The sequence below is a fragment of the Fukomys damarensis genome, unplaced genomic scaffold (genome assembly GCF_012274545.1).
Source record: "Fukomys damarensis isolate Sample0158 unplaced genomic scaffold, DMR_v1.0_HiC HiC_scaffold_18, whole genome shotgun sequence".
Lineage (NCBI taxonomy): Eukaryota > Metazoa > Chordata > Mammalia > Rodentia > Bathyergidae > Fukomys > Fukomys damarensis.
Genome location: NW_022900930.1, coordinates 21,871,770 through 21,888,326, shown reverse-complemented (window position 1 = coordinate 21,888,326; position 16,557 = coordinate 21,871,770). Strand labels below are relative to the sequence as shown.

Genomic DNA, 16,557 nt, shown 5'->3' with positions numbered 1-16,557 from the left:
CTAGCTGTCTCTTTCCTGCTCTATCCTGGAAACACACCGAGGAAGGGGACACAGTTCCAGCTTAGCCAAATACAGCACAAAACTACCACATCCATCTAATTAATTCTTTTTTTTTTTTTTTTTTTTTTTTTTAATTCAGGGATTGGCCTTCACATTTTCATTATCGGGAAATTCTTGGAAAATTAGACTGACACAAGGATTTCTATACAAAGCTGGAAGAGATAATTTCTGGCTTGAGGGTTGATAAAAGAAAACAGGAGTGACTCTATGAAGCAGGGGGTCAAAGAGCAAGATAAGTTACTCCTGAACTTTTCCTATGCTAATACAAAATTCATTACATTCTTTCAGTACCTCCTATTATACATATGCATGTTTAACTTTTTTTGTTTGTTTGCATTGCTGGGGATCAAACCTAGGGCTGTGTGCCTATTAGGCAAGTACTCTATCACTGAGCTATGTTCCCTGGCCTTGTGTTTACCTTTTCATCTAATACTGCAAATAGTTTTATGGAGTAAATATGACCCAATATCATATTCTAGTCATCCTACTATCATCTCTGTCTTGGCAGAAACTTTCTAATACCTACAGTCATGATTGCAAACACAATTATCATCCACAATATGGTACTTTATAAAGCAAAGCAGTTACTCTTCATGTTCACAAAGATGGAAAAGTCTCGTCATTTTAGAATCGCATATTATTATTGGTTAATCTGAGTTTATTCTTTTCTGTGAAATGGAGATTCTTTACATTCACTTCCAGGGTTTGTTTCAGTTAAATAAAATCAGTGTTGTAAAATAGGAATGTGTAGACTATCGATCATACACCCAATAATGTACTAACTAAAACAGAAATGCTACGGAACTCTATTTTTACTTTGGCACATAGATTCAAATTCAGAAGGAATGCTGTAGCTTTCTAGTAAGCATCAGAAATCTCTTCAAGGGCCGGGGATTTAGCTCAGCAGTTAGGTGGCCTGCCTTGCAAGCCCAAGGACCCAAGTTCAATCCCCAGTACCAAAAAAAAAAAAAAATCTCTTCAACCTGGGTCAAACAAAAAAGACCTAGGGTACCAAGGCTGAGGTAGGAAGGAAAAAGGAAAGGAGTGAGAATGATAGAGACTACAGAAAAATAAGGAGAGAAAAAGATAAGAAAAGGGGTGCATAGTAAAGCAGGGTCAACACTACCATAAATCCTTCCTCCAGGCCAGGGCCCAGCCCACTCTGTGTGGGGAAACACAGCTGGCAGGGGAAAGTGCTCACGACTGCTTAGGATGACACCTTCCCTACATCTGACCACGACATTAACTCATCCAGGTCATTTCTCAATAGAAGCTCTTTAAAGCAAAACTGCTTTCTACATTTTGCAAAGGGATTCTTGTAGCTATAAATGGGGCAGAAGGAAATCAGGTAAACAAGACACAGGCTTGTTCTCAAAGAGACTCCAAGGGGCACTGGCTGAGGAGAGTATGGAGGAACTCAGAATGGACAGACGGGCTGATGAGGTAGCTCGAAAGCAGAGTGCTTGCCCAGCCTGAACAATGCCTTGGGCTCAATCCCTAGAATGCAAGTAAAAATAAAAGAAGCAAAGAAATGGACAGAGGGAGTTGGCCTGGAACCAATGGAGCAAGAGTTCATCCCAGAGCCAAAATCCTCAAAGTGTGGTCCAGCGGACGTGAGGCCCTTGGAAAGGGCATTACTGAGGTGTAATCAGAAATTCTGGAGGTGTGATCGATCCAGCAATTAGTGTTTCAACAAATTTGTCAGGGGATTGTGGTCCAGGCCACAGTTTGAGAAGCACCACCCTAGAGATACAGGGGTCTATAGGAGGAATGTGGTAAAGAACAAGATAATGCTGTAGAAAGAAATCTACAGGGAGTGTAAGCAGTTTGTAGGACAGAATGGGGCAAAGAGGACAGAGAAACCAATTTATTCAGGCCTTGACCAAAACAGTGGGATGGGAAGGGACAAGGACAGCCATGCCACACCACAATGCCAATCAAGCTAATCAGTGGGATCTGATAGGTAACCACATGCAGGAAAAAGGAGGAGGAAGGAATCTAAGAGCAGAGAGGACAGCAGTCCCATCTCATCAAATGGAAGAGTGTGGGTTGAGAGGCAAGTTTGAGAAAAGAGACTAAGTTTAGCTTGGATATGGAGACTATAGCCCTTTAAGAGAGACCAACTATCTCAGTCAACATCCCAACTTTCATTTTGGGAATCACTGGTCTAGGGGATCATTTGATAATAAACTCTTAGCTAACAAATATTAGTTAGCTTTTAGTTTTGGTGGTGTGTGATCTTCAGGACTCTAAGAAACACAGAGGTAAAAACGACAAGTGAAGGTTAAAGAAGGTATTATATTTCTAATAAAGCCACCATCTTGATAACATAATCTGTGGATAAGAAATTATTTAATGAACAATTAAACAGCATAAGCTTGAAAATAAGCACTAAGTGGGATTATGTGCCAAAGAAATACTAACTTTACAGTACAGATGAAACTGGGTAAAAGGTCATGCTGCCATTAAATTATAAGCTTTCCTTTTAATTCTGAGAGGAATGTGAATGCCACTGGGGAAGGACACTAAGCAGTGTGCTTTGAAATTTGCTCTTCTATGAAATGGTCACACATTGCCCTAAAGAATCATTAGTTTTGATGTGCATAGGTGTTTCCATTCTTCTTGAACAAAGATGTTAAACACTGAGTGTCTGCAACCCTAGCTCTACCTGCAAGCCCAGAGGACTGAACCTGCAAAGCTCCAACAACCAGGGCCCAAAGTATCTAATGTATACAAAACAGAGTCACTTCAGAAACGAGGCACTTAACTGCTGAGTTATCCAACTCATGAGCTATTCTAGGAACATCTCCTGAAATGAAAAATACCTTAAATGTGGCCTTCTGATATATGGGGGGGGCGGTTCCCGGGTGCTTAAGGATCTACCCTGATGAGTCCTTAAGATGGAGCCAGGAAGAATTATGGGTCTTTTATGTATTCTGTTGCAGACCCCTTTAATGAGGCCATAGCTTGCTAGTTAAAAAAAAATGGTGACTCAAATACACTACTGTCAAGCCAGTGGTCACTAGTACATTCCCAACATTTAATGCAAGCTAACGGTCCTTTGAGGTCAGTCTCTTCTCATGCTGAGTTAAGAAATAAAAGCTCGGGTTGAATTAGGCTGAATTAGGAAATGAAGTCAAGTTTCCCTTCAGAGTAAAAAGAGGAAAAGGTAGTAGTAGGAAAAAAGGGAACATCACTATATCAGTGGTTCTCAAGATTAGACCTCTTGGTGATATTTTACAAATAGGAACCCTTAGTGCTCGCTTCGGCAGCACATATACAAATACGAACCCTTAGTGTTGAGTTATTCTGTGCCACTCCTATAATTAAAAGCAAAAGCAAATTACATCTCCAAGGATTCTTTAGGGGCAGAAAGGCCCTAGCTTTATAAAGTGTGGTCTCATTCATCGCATTCTATAAAATGGGGATCTATAGGCCATAACTGGTAAATGCTTATTGGGTTACCATTTGTAATTCTCTCTGGGGAGAGGAATTGTGGGTGGAAAAGGCAGAAAGAAAGGGAAGCCAAGGGTAAGAGAGAGGAGGAGGAATGAGAGAGAAGATAAAACATGAGAAAAGGAAAAGGAAGGGAAGAGGCTAGGCAATTTCTAAGGAGACTGCAGAAGACTTGGCTGGACTGTAATGCTAAATCCATCTACAGGGAGAAAAGCAGCATGAGGAACCACAGTGCTACAGATAAAAGGGACTTTTGAATTCTGTCTACTACCTTAAACATGGAGTACATTCCTCCCAGCATTTCCATTTTATGGACTTCTTTCCAGACCAATAATATCTCCTTTTTTTTCAATTATTTTTATTTGTGCATGTTTGCGGTACATGCATTTTACAATCAGTTTGGGGAGTGAGTACATGTACATAACACAGCTATTTCTATTTTTAGTCCCCTCCCTCTTTCTCTATTTCCCCTTTCCCTCCTTCTTGTTCTTGGTGATATTATTAAACTTAGTTCATGTTTATGACAGTGTTTACATTTATCAAAGTTATTAGGAACCTGTACATGGCTTGTCTTTCTTCTACTGTTTCCCCATTCCTCGTCCCTCACATTGGTACCATGGACTCTTTCCTATTTGCAAAGGATCATTCCTTTTCTCTTTCTATCCTTCATTATTCTCATTGCGTGAACTTTGCTTACTCAAATGAGATACCATATGACATTTATGATTGTGTTTATTCCACTCAATGTATTTTTCAGGTGCCTACATTTTCCTACACATGTCTCAAATTTACCCTTTTATAGCCAAATAGTATTCCATTATATATAGATACCACATTTTCTTTATCTAACTGTCTGTAGGTAGGTATACAGGCTGCTTCTAGGATTTTGCTGTTACAAATTGTGCTGCTATAAACACTGGGATGCATGTATCACTGTACTACAGTGGTGACGGACCTATGGCATGTACGCTGCAGTGGGGAGACAGAGCCCTATCTACTGGCACACAAGCCGAACTGCTCCAGCACTGCTGGAGCCGTATTTCAGTTTCAGCCATATTCCTATATGGTGAACACTAGCTTTCCTTCCCAAAGGGAACCAAAACAGATAGATTTTGGGTTTTTGTGTTAATAATAGCTTCTTTCTTTCCTTGAATTCCTAAGATAGCTACTTAATGCTGTTGCGGCCTGCCCTTGGCACAAAGGCCCGAAACTGCCTCCAGTTCCCTGTAATCTCCACCCCTCACCTGCAGAACACTCACCCGGGCCATCGGTGCTCCTGACCGGCACTGATACGTCTTCCACTCCCTGCTAATCCCCACTCACTTGCTAGGTGTGTTCTAAGTCTGCAGGCAGACCTTACAAACATCTTAAACTCAATCTCCTAGAGTGTGAGTGTAGTACGAAAAAAGGAAAAAGAATTTAGAAATGTTTTACACTGCTTATATTAAGAAGATTGTTAAATTTTAGAAAAGGTGCTCACATCTTTATTTGACCACTTGCATAATTATTTTGTGATCAAGATTCAGGGACAAACAGTCCATAGGGAACAGTGATTGGGAACCTGAGATTACAAATGGGAAGTGAGTGAGAGTGAACGCCAAAACACAATCAAGGATGACTCACAGATACGAAGCCAGAGCAACAGACTAGGAGATTCTTAAGTCGCACAGGCACTTCCGGTTGAATACAATTCTAATGACTATTTTCTGCTCCAAAGCCTTCCAGAGGTGAGAATTTGGTTTATATTTATAAATGACCACATAAATCATATTGTGTTGTATTTACAGACATCTGCAGAAATATCCAGATGCTACTACTGTTCCTATATCACTGCCTTTCTCTTAGTGTTCACCTCCCACTTGACTCAAAAATATTAGTCTAATGCTGCCGCCACCACTGTATGTCTGGCTTTCACACGCCTTCTGTTGTCCTTGGTGTCAAAGACAGCAACACCACCATTCAACCTCACTTACCCTTTCCCAGGAGCCTACACTCAGGCTTATTCCTAAATATCTGCCTCTTAGCAGCACTTAATCTTTCCTAACTCAAAAAGGGCTCCTGGGATCAGATTTAGCCCAAGATGTCCAAATCCACAAGGGAATAGCCATTTGAGGTGTTTCTGACACTGTTACCCTAAAAGGCTTCCACAGGTCCTCAGAAAAGCTTAGGACTAAGTGACATGTTCTCTTACATAGGTTATGTGCCACTTTACAAGCGAGCCTATATACATATAAAAATTGGTTATGTGGTAAAGAGTGATTCTACCAGCCACATGGAAAAATTCTCCTCTAAGTCACACTCCATACACTAGCATGAAGAATCCTAGTCCTTGTTGTAGTGACAACATGAGCTGAGTGGTCTGGGGTTTGTCTGTGCAAGCCATGGCTTTGAGAAAGCCTCCAGTGGGCCGTGGTGACCTTTGAATTTTAAAACCATTACAGAGCGGGTATACTACACTTAGTTTCCTTCTTTCAAGTTCCTGCCTGAAATGATCTTTTGATGGCATGAAAACAGTTGCTTGTATTGTATTGATTGCTTTTATTTAAAGATGGCTCTTACCCTCAGCCACTGACAGAGACCTACACATTTCTTTCCATTGGCCTGTAAGTTTCAGAAGGCAGAATGCTGTCCTGCCCTTGTACTGTGCACATCACATGGTAGGGGCTCAATCACCTGACACATGAATATACATCCGGTGACTGCTCTCTATGACTTGTGGAGGATTAACATCCACAGCTTTATATCCTGCATACTAGACTAACTCTGGAGCATACAATTAAAATACTAGGGCAAGTTGCTAATCATATATATCCCAGCACATAAATATGTAAGTTTCAATTTTTCATGCAAATTACCCAGCTATAAGGTGGGGGCATTAGATTAATGATTTTGAGCCAGCTGATCTGAATGTTATAAGATCATTTAGTGTGAAACTTAAGTTTTTCCTACTTGGAAACAAGTTATCCCCAATATGCAGAACTGGAACTGGTTCTGCATATTACAAGATGGGAACTTGAACCAAGGTCTACTAACAAGTCTAGACACTGACTCAGTTATAGACATTAGAGTTTAGTCATTAGGAGTATATTTTTTTTTTTGTTTTTTGAGACAGGGTCTCACTATGTAGTTGACACTGACCTGAACTCACTATACAGCCCAGGCTGGTCTCCAACTCACAGCAATCCTCCTGCCTCAGCCTCCCGAGTGCTGGGATTACAGGCATGCGCCACCATGCCCGGCCAGAAGTAAATTTTTAAAGTATTCTTTGAAATTCTGTATTCTTAAAATTAAGTCTTAGACCAAGGGCAAACAAATAGTGTAACTTTTTATTTGCTGCAATTCATTCCCTTCTCTAATGTTTGAAAACAAACAAATAACAAAAAGCATGGGTTTTCATTTAAGTACTTACAACCTTGTGGCGGTTGTCACAAATCCTTCTGACCTAATTTGACTCATATCATCTCGACGCCCATATCACATCTCTCAACAATGAAAGGAGCTATTATTCTATTACCTTCTTTAGCAGTTAGTGTGGTTCTCATCTATACTTCATAAAGGTTTGCATACTACATCCCTTGAACCTGATAGGTAGGCATACAAACCCAGTAACTCCAAGTTCTGTTCTGACCACATCTGTGTGTGACCTGGTTCAGGAGTAGAGGATTCAGGAACGGCAGAACTGCTCAAGTTTTCATAGCTCCATGACTCTTCCCGCCTTTATCAAGTCCTCACCTCCCACTGATTCCTAACCATTCCCAAGCTACAGCCAACAGAATCTAGGCTCCACTTCTTATCTTACCTGACTCTGCTTCTCCTGTTTTCATTACTACCTTCAGAATCCTGTGCCTACATATTCATTCTCAGAAAAGCCTGCTCTCGAGTTCCATGGCTTTAGCTACTGATTCTTCTGCTTTACCTGGTCTGATCTAAACCTCCCTTATCCTTTCTTAATCGCTCCCCCAAGCGCTACTTATAATATACAATTTTCTACTATCTTAACAAAGGCAGCATAAAACAGTTTCAGATATGCCACCAGCTATATCAAACAACCTCATCTCTTTAGGTTCAGTTTTCTCATGGTGAAATGTGAGCTTAAGTAAAAGAGAAAACCTTTGAGGAAGAAAGAACTAACATTTTCTGGAGACTTATTCTGTGGGAGGCAGACACTGTACCTTTGGGCGATCTTCTTGCAATAGTAAAGGAGGGGAGGGATAGTCACTTGTGTGCTCCAGATAAAGAATATAAAGGTCAGAACAGTCAGATGAGCATATATAGGGCTTCCTGGTCTCAGCAGAAGGAAAGGCCCAGCCTCTGCCACAGCTCTCCCTCCTGGAACCCTTCAAGCATCAAAATGCTCTTGTCTGTCCTTCCCTTAAGGACAGCACCAGAGCCTGGGCCCAATCCCACAAGGATTCAAGCCACTCCAGGAAAGATCACCCGCACTAACTGGGATATAGGGCTGTCAATCTCAGCGGATAAGCTGGGACAAGCAGACACAGGAAATCTCACGCATTAAATATGAAAGTATTTTAAAAACAAGTAAATCAATCAACCCCACAAAACCTGCTTCGTCCTCTGCTCACAGTACAGACCTTCAGAAGATGAATGCTATTCTCTGACTGGCAGGGAAAGCTGGCTTTCGGGTCAATGCTGCAGATTGTGAGCAGCAACCGTAGACAGAGGGAAGGGGTCGGGAAATGTGGGCCTGGATCAAACCATGCTCACAAATTCAAGGCAGGCTCTTTGCATTCTGGTCCCGACACCGTCTGCCCCATCCATGCTACTGAAGGTTATTGCCACCTTTTCTTCATAGGCTCAAAGCACAAGCGCTAATACTCTTAGACCCTGAGGGTCCAGAGGAAATTTCAGAAGGTGTAACTTATATAGAAGCTCTATGCTGCTGCTATAGAAAAGTGGGGCTAGAAAATAGACAGCGTGGGGCATGATGAGAAGCGGCCATACCAAAAAGTGAAGCCTCTTCTCATTTTAACACTCATGGAAAGCTAATAGAAGCTGAAGAAGCTAAGGAAGAAGGAAATAGAACCTTTATGAGAGAGGGGAGGAAAGGAAGGGGTAGGAAATGACCAATGGCGTTCACTTGTTTTCAAAGTAGGATCGAAGTGACATTTCATTCTAGAAGTCAGCTCCTAAAACAGTATCAGATACACAGGGATTTCATCATATCATATGAAAGGGAATTCCTTTTTTCCCTGAGATACAGGTCCATGCAATAGTGCTAACTACCTATATCAACACACCTATAATTAATAAGCACCACAACTCCACAGCACTTTTAAATTTAAATGTTTACATCATTTTAAAAGCAACATCAGTATCTTAGAAATCTAAGACCTATAAATTCTGCAAATCAGAGCTAGATTTATAAGAGAAAAGTCAGAATACCTGTATTCATATACTGGATAGTAAAATTATAGATTTTCATTTTCTTTTTGCTAATCTGTAATTTTATTTTATTTATTTTTTTTTTGTTTGTTTGTTTGTTTTGGTTTTTTGAGACAGGGTCTCACCATGTAGTTAAGACTGACCTGGAACTCACTATGCAGCCCAGGCTGGTCTCGAACTCACAGCGATCCTCCTGCCTCAGCCTCCTGAGTGCTGGGATCACAGGTGTGCGCCACCATGCCCGGCTTGTAATTTTAAATTGTTCTACAGAGAATGTATATAATTATTTTATTAAGACATAATAAACTTTATGCTAAGCTGGAACTTAAATACCACATTGTAAGAGCTTCCACAAGCTCTCATATAAGAACTAGGCATTTCATTACTGCTAAACTATAAACATTTAAACTTGGCACTTTCCAACTACCCTCCTCATGGTGATGGCAAAACTATTGTGGTACTCCAGCTGCTCTGCAGAAAAGGAGGAATGCCAAAAGCTCACACCAATCTAGCAGGCAAGGTCAAACTCTTATCCTTATGGGCATATGATCAGCTGAAATAGGATATTAAGGTATGTATCTTTACCTTCTCAATAGAAGTAAAGTATAAAGCCAACTTTTCTTGGCAGTTCAGTCGTTCTGTATTTACTATGTATATATGACATGAATTAGACTGATGTATCCTTTATATATTTTAGGAATTCATCTAAAACGAATCCAAGAACTCACCTAAAATAAAACAAAAAACTAATGCCCTATTAATAACAAAAATCAAGCCAGGAATTGTACATTCGGCCCCTAGGGTAATCAATGTAGAGGAAATAGGGAAGGCCTTGCACCTCTCCATCTAAAAGCAGTAAATAAGGCAATTCTGTGTTTCAAAACATCCTTCTGCATATATGTTGAATGTAATAAATACTGAAAATTAATTCTTAAGTAGAGGAAAGCAAGCAATTACAAAGCAACAAGAAGGTGAAGCATCAAAGTGACACTGAGAAGCTTTTTCATTTTTGAGATTTTTGGTTTTTGTTTGTTAATAAACCTTGAAAAGAGACTAAGAAGGGAAGAAGGTAGGAACACTAAGGAAGATAATGCTAAAAGAGTCTTAAGGTAGCTCTATGCCGGGGTGGCAAACCTATGGCAAAGCCATGGCAGGCTGTTTGTTATCATCGAAAACTCTAAAAGTTTTGCCATCACTCCTCTATGCCATCCCAGCTTAAAGCCCTAATTATGCACATCCTACTTTAATTTCCAGTAACTAGGAAAGCATGACCTTCAGTCTGCCCATATCACATGTAACCATGGCACCCAGCAATTAAAGCTTAGATGCCTCTTGACTGTTGTTTCTTTGTTTCCTATCCTAAATGCTGCAGCCATGTTACTCTGAAAAGTTTTTACTCTTGTCTTTTGTGAAGTCTCAGAGTTCCTTTCAGCAGTTTGAGAGTGGTTTCTAAGTATCAGATGTGCCACAAAAGTATAATTCTTCCTGTAACATTTGATGATTCTCTTTGTTGCCAGAATATCCCATGTGTTAGGGCAGAAATTCTATGCTGTCGTTTCCCACCAGTGAATTCTCTGTACATACCACAGAGACTAGAGCAACGGAAAAGCTCATGATGATTTCTGGAATGATCTTCTGTGTGACTGTGAGGGCACAACCAACTTACCTTTGTCTCTGTGTCTTTTGGCCCTACTTCTGTTTGTTGACTGATGTTTACAAAGTATCCTCACAGATAAATACTTAGTTGTGATTGTGACTTTGGTCACTATTACCTTCAACAGGGCTTTCCTAATCAGGGGAAACTCAGAGAAAACTCAGGATGCAGGCTGGGCCCCCACTTACCGCCACTTCCACTGACTGCATGGAGAGGTCACATGGTGGCTTCAGGGCCTTGGGCCTCGTGGCGTACCAGAAAGTAGTGAGTGCAGCAAAAGCTCCGAAGCCCATAAGTGTGTTGGTAGGAAGGGTGCGCACGTACTGCCGGATGTCAACCAGCTCTGGCAATCGAAAATACTGGAATAACTCATGGGCTTGCATGGTCCTGCGCTGATGGTTCCCTAGGATGAATTCTGTCAGAAGAGAAAAATGTCATATTCATCCCCAGGAAGCAGAACTCCTTTCCAGAATTCCCAAAGGTCAACCACCTAACTCAGTGTAGCTGGCTGATCAATCAAGGCATTAAATCTACAGTCTAATGGTCTAGGTCTTTTTCTGGCTCTCAAACTTTCTCTTTCTACAAACACTTCAGGAATTTACTTCTGATCTATCTCTGCATTATCTTGTATAAAAGGAAAACAATGATCTTACTTTCATTAGCCACGTTAAAACAATTTTACACATAGGGAATGCTTGCCATATCGCTTCTCGGCCTTTTGGCTAAGGTCAAGTGGCGAATGCTTGCCATAAAATGCTCACAGGTAAGTGGTACACAATTCTACTTTCTTCCCTTACAGTACTGCCTAATCGAATGCACGCAACTCTCATTATCAAGGTTAATGGGGATACAAGTGAAGAGGAAAAAATAAGCCCAATATGCCTAAGAGCTTATGTTTCTATTTCTTCCAAGAGATCTCAGAACAAGTTTTCCAACTGGTAAAACAGACCAAGCTAAATTTCAACACTTCTCTCACCTTTCCCGTACTTTTCGAAAGTGATATGTAAGTGTGAGGAAACCACAGGTGGCCATTATGACTAGACCATTTTAAAAATATTCCCCAAGATACTATATTTAACATAAATGAATTAGTGTGTATAAACTTTAAACCAAGTAGCAAATATCTAGAGAGAATTTTTAATGCAGTAGTTGAGAAAAAGTACAAAAAAGTAATTAAGATCCTAGATCTGGAATCAAATCCTGATCTACAGCTTATCAGCTATATAATTTGCCACAAATTACTCCCCTATGCCTATTTCCTCATCTATAAATGGAGATGAAAACATTATCCATCTCCCTGGACTTTTGCAATTATTAAATGATTCACATAAAGACCTTAGGATGGTTCCATACACAAGTTAAGTGCTCAATATAAATGTCAGATATTGTTGTCATTTATTCTACCAATGCTCCTGTGATTTATCCTAAGTGCAGAACAGTAAGTAACTCAGGTAATAAAAAATGATGCCTACAGTTTACAAATAAAATTAAGAAGCCAAAACACACAGATGAAAATTAGATGAATAATGTGATACACATATCAAAGCCCCAAATTGAATGTTATAATTTACATATAGACTAGTCTAAAATTAAATGTGCAGTACAAACAGGAATAATCCTAAATTAAAAATTATCGATGAATAACTACTCTAAAATTTGGCAGCAAAATAAGGGAAATAACAGAAATGAGCTAGAAGACTTTTTTTTCAAATACTTCTTGGCAATGCAACAAGTACTCACATTGTAAGTTCAGACAGTATTTAGATGGTATTTGTGAGCTACTTACTATATAATCTTTTTAATAGCTAAGTCACAAAACTGAAAAGACTTTCTCTTTTAAAATATAGAAATCTTGGATTTAAATTTAAATCTATATTACATATATAGAGTAGCACTGCGTTGGGCTATTTTTATTGACCAGTAATATCACGGGACCCAATATAATGCATTTGCCCAGCTCAGTCAGTCTTGTGCTACCATGGCTCTGGATTCAACACACACACACACACACACACACACACACACACACACACACACACACACACAGAATGTCAAGGTTTGAAATGACAACTGAGAACAGATAAGTAAATGTCTTCAGGTTATAATTCTAGACAGAAAGAACCAGCACTTACAAAAGTACTCGCCATCTGTGCCACCAACAGCTGACTGCTAGGTGACAGGCTACTGCAGAAGCAGAAAAGGGTGGTGAAGCTGGGGGTGGGGCAGGGGCTAGAAGAGCTCAGCCAGAGCTTACCCAGCCTGCCAAGGTCTTTTAGGGCATTAGTCACATGCCGAGTCCTACACTGCTGCCCACTGGGCTAAAGGTAACTAGCAGACAAAATCCATACTTGACTTCTCAGGAGAGCAGAGGGTGGAAGATGGGCCAATGAGGAGCTGGGAGCAGAGTCACCCCACTGCTCCACCCATGGGCAGGGAACAGCACCAGTGAGCGTGTTGCCGCCAGCACCAGTTCTGCAAACAGACACTGTTTTCTTTCTGCTCAGCTTCCCAATAGCAAGAAACAATAGGCATATTTGTAAATCACTGAAGGAAGGATAGGATGTTGGGTGTTGTGTCTAACCAACATGAGGCATACCCAGAAAGAAAGAGACTGCCAAGAGTACATTCACAGCAGATCTATTCTAAATTAATTTATAGGAATCGAGCTATTTCTGTCACTTTGCATATATGAGTGCCTAGTGTATGCCAGGCACTGTGCTAGGAGCTGGACAGACAGACAGTGCTAATGACAGGCTGAGCTTTCAGTAGGCTATCCATCTAAATGAGAAGATATGAAAGTAAACAGGCAAGGTCTGCCGGGCATCAGAGGGAGATTTCAAGGATAAGCAGACAAATCAAGTCCAGATCTTCTTGGCACTGAGCGGTAACAATGCACACAGTACAGCAACTCTACAAATCAAACAACCCTCAAAATCAAATGCACAAACTTTCCCTGCCCTCAAATCATTCCCACCTTCTATTCTGTCTTATCCCGCAACACCCCAAGTCTGAACAGGAATATCTACCCCTTATATACACACCTTTGCCCTTTTCCCTTCTTTCCCTAAAGTCCCTGAAGCCATTTCCATAAAATCTAGATTGTGTGGATTTACAGGGCTGTTAAATAGAATCGCATCTCTGAGCGAAACAGCCAAATAATTCCTCTCCAAACAAATATAATCATACACACGGAGTTAATCTGTTTAGGTTAAGCAGCAGCAGCCAAACCATGAGCTGCATCATGCTAACAAAGTTTAAGGAAAAAAAAATTTTAAAACTTCAAAAAATTACAAATTTAAAAGCATGCATGCAAGAACATTTTATTAGATATGAATGTATAACACTAAACATTTAAATCCAGCCAAATTCTTACATTTAGTGGATAACGACATGTGATGGCAGTTTCATCCTTGCCTCTTAGCTGGCAGCAGGGTAAGAAGCTGCCATCAACTACACTCAGCAAACTGGTTAATGCCTTGCATAGGAAAACACAGTCTATACAAGAAGAACTAAGGCAGTGCCTCATTCAGATCCATGTAAAGAACAAAATTCTTAAGCATCGAATGGACGGAATTAAAAATCTTTTCCCCTCTGTTTACCTGCTGTTAAGGAAAAGATATACGGTTATTTTAAAATGGAAGCACATCACACATTAAAAAAACTGGACATATTAACCTTTATAGGGTATATGTGAATATAAACATCATATTTTAAGATTCAGTCCTAACTAATCTCTAAGAAGCTGTAAGATTAATGTACTTACTCAAAAACAGGTTTTTCTGTATTTCAATGGTGTTGTTGGATTTTCAAAAATTCAAAAATTCTTTACAAAAAAATTTCCATATCATCATCTAAGGAAGTAAATATCCCAGGCCCGTAAATCACACTACTGTTGCTAAGCATATGACTCAATGGGCTTAAAGGCTTAGTAAGCTAGTGTTCTCCACAGAGAACACACAAGTCTACTGACAGTCAGCTTCTCCTTCCTCTACACTTACTCCTGAGCACCTTTCTTCCCACCATTCATAAAAAGTGTTTGTTCAGCTGGTTCTTGGAATTGCCTATAAAGCTGGAATCGTGAACCATAGCACAGCAGGAACATAACAATAATCAGGGAAATCAGGTACAAGCCCTGCATAAAGAACCAGAGGAAGCAGAAGATGCCTTTAAATAGATGTGGATAGAAGTAAAGGTAGCAGGGTGGGGGAAATAGAAACTGGATGGCTCAACTTCCAGAAAAAAGAAATTCTTGCTAACATTCAGCATTTCCTTAGTGTTTTGGAAACATTTTCACATCTTGGAGGTCTTGGAACGTAACAATAGTAAAAATGATGAGGAAATTAAGGCCAGAGACTTAAAAGGCTTCTCCAAGGTGTTTGTCAGGAACACTCTGAGTCAAAATCCAATCTACATGAATGACCTCTGTGGGGCCACTGACTTTATCCACTGAGAATATCCACATAGTTATCTGAACAAGACCCCTTCAGCCCACCTCAGATTAGGAACCACGAGATCAGGCTCTGAAGGCCCTTCCATGCTTTTGTGAGATCCACCTAAACTCCCCATGTCTTACATAAATGCCATCACCCAGGCCCCTGCACATGTGGGTTCACAGCCCACACCTCTTACCACTATGTTTACATTATGAAAAGAGTGGTCAAAGTCAGAGGAGACTCACATGGGCATCATTCTCAAAGGACACAGATAGACAGACAGACAGACAGACACCTCTTAAAATGCTGCAAATTTTTACTTACGTTAGCATTTTATTTTCTTCTCATCATTTACAAACCATAAAACAGGTGATCCGGATGTTTGTTTGTTTTTTTTTTTTTCCTTCTGAAGTTCGTCAAGCTTTCATCAAGCTAAATAACAGCAGTCTCATGGAATGTTTCACTAAGAATGCAGACCTCAAACAAACCCACATAAATAGCATCCTTGCCCCGGCACCAGCAAATTAAGAAATCCTGACATCTTTCCTTAATGCAGCAAGCCAAGCTGGCAAGATGCTGCCATTCCTTGCTCCACCTCTCCCCTTATACAATGGGCTATTTACAGAAGACTGAAAGTGCCCTCTTTGTCCAGCACTGCCTGGGCAGAGCTTGAACCTCTGGGAGAAACAAGAGAGCAGCAGCTAGGCCATTTGCTGTGCTTTCAATCTGCCACTCCAAAACTGTCAGATTCATGCTCCTTAACCCTGGCTGGCAAATTACCTAACACTAGATTTGCTTAAGACATTGCCTCTTGAACCAAAAGAGCAGTCAGGCTGTCCCTAGAGAGGGAGGGAGGAACATAAGTTACAAGGGATGCCAAAGTCTCTCAGAGAGGAAGGCAGAGGCCAAGTCCAAACCCCACCTCATCGGAATCTGCAACTGTGGTTGCTGCCCTTGACCCATCACACTCTCAGTGTAAGAAGGGGAAAGACTGCTTGGCTAACTGGTATCCCGTGCACAAATGAGCAAGTGGTTCCACAGAGAATTATTCCCACCCACTGTCTTGGGTTTTTTTTCAACTAAGTGTAATGAGCCTTAAAGCAGTGGGTTTTTCATTTTTATTAAACTGATCCTATAGATTACTAATTCAGTGCAGATTTGAAAAGGAGAAATAAAATAGAGATGCCCTGTATTTATAAATTTGATTTTATAAAACTTTCAAGTTGAATATTTCTATACAGTACTTACACCACTCCCTGCTCATCCTTCCTACAGTTGTCCACAGGAAGATGCAAAGCTTTTAAGAACAAGTATAAATACTAATTTTTTAACTAATAAGATTAGGGCCACATTTCACTCTCATATTGGCCACAGGGCACAATTATCATATTCACCCCCCTCCCAAAAGATGCCACTTGAAGGATAAATTTTTTCCCACTTGAAAAGATAAATTTTTAAAGATGAGATAATCAAATATTTACTTATAGTACTCTCTGTATTCATTAAACTTCATATATTTAAGTGACACAACAAAACAGATTACTTTGGAAA

General features: G+C 40.3%; 1 protein-coding gene across 4 annotated transcripts in view; it reads right to left on the bottom strand.

The window, feature by feature from the left end:
- Positions 1 to 15,429, bottom strand: part of Acsl1 (acyl-CoA synthetase long chain family member 1) — a 47,120-nt gene extending 31,691 nt beyond the window's left edge. For 2 of the 4 annotated variants that reach the window (XM_010645192.2, XM_019204278.1), the window contains exons 1-2: positions 12,706 to 12,822; positions 10,762 to 10,988 (exon numbers count right to left, since the gene is read on the bottom strand). In XM_010645192.2, coding sequence (XP_010643494.1) covers positions 10,762 to 10,956 — 195 coding nt within the window. In that variant the 5' untranslated portion in view covers positions 10,957 to 10,988; positions 12,706 to 12,822. Of the gene's footprint in view, positions 1 to 10,761; positions 10,989 to 12,705; positions 12,823 to 15,330 lie in introns of those variants that run through there. The other 2 variants (XM_033765410.1, XM_010645191.2) reach the window with 2 other exon arrangements.
- Between the last annotated feature and the right edge of the window lie 1,128 nt (positions 15,430 to 16,557).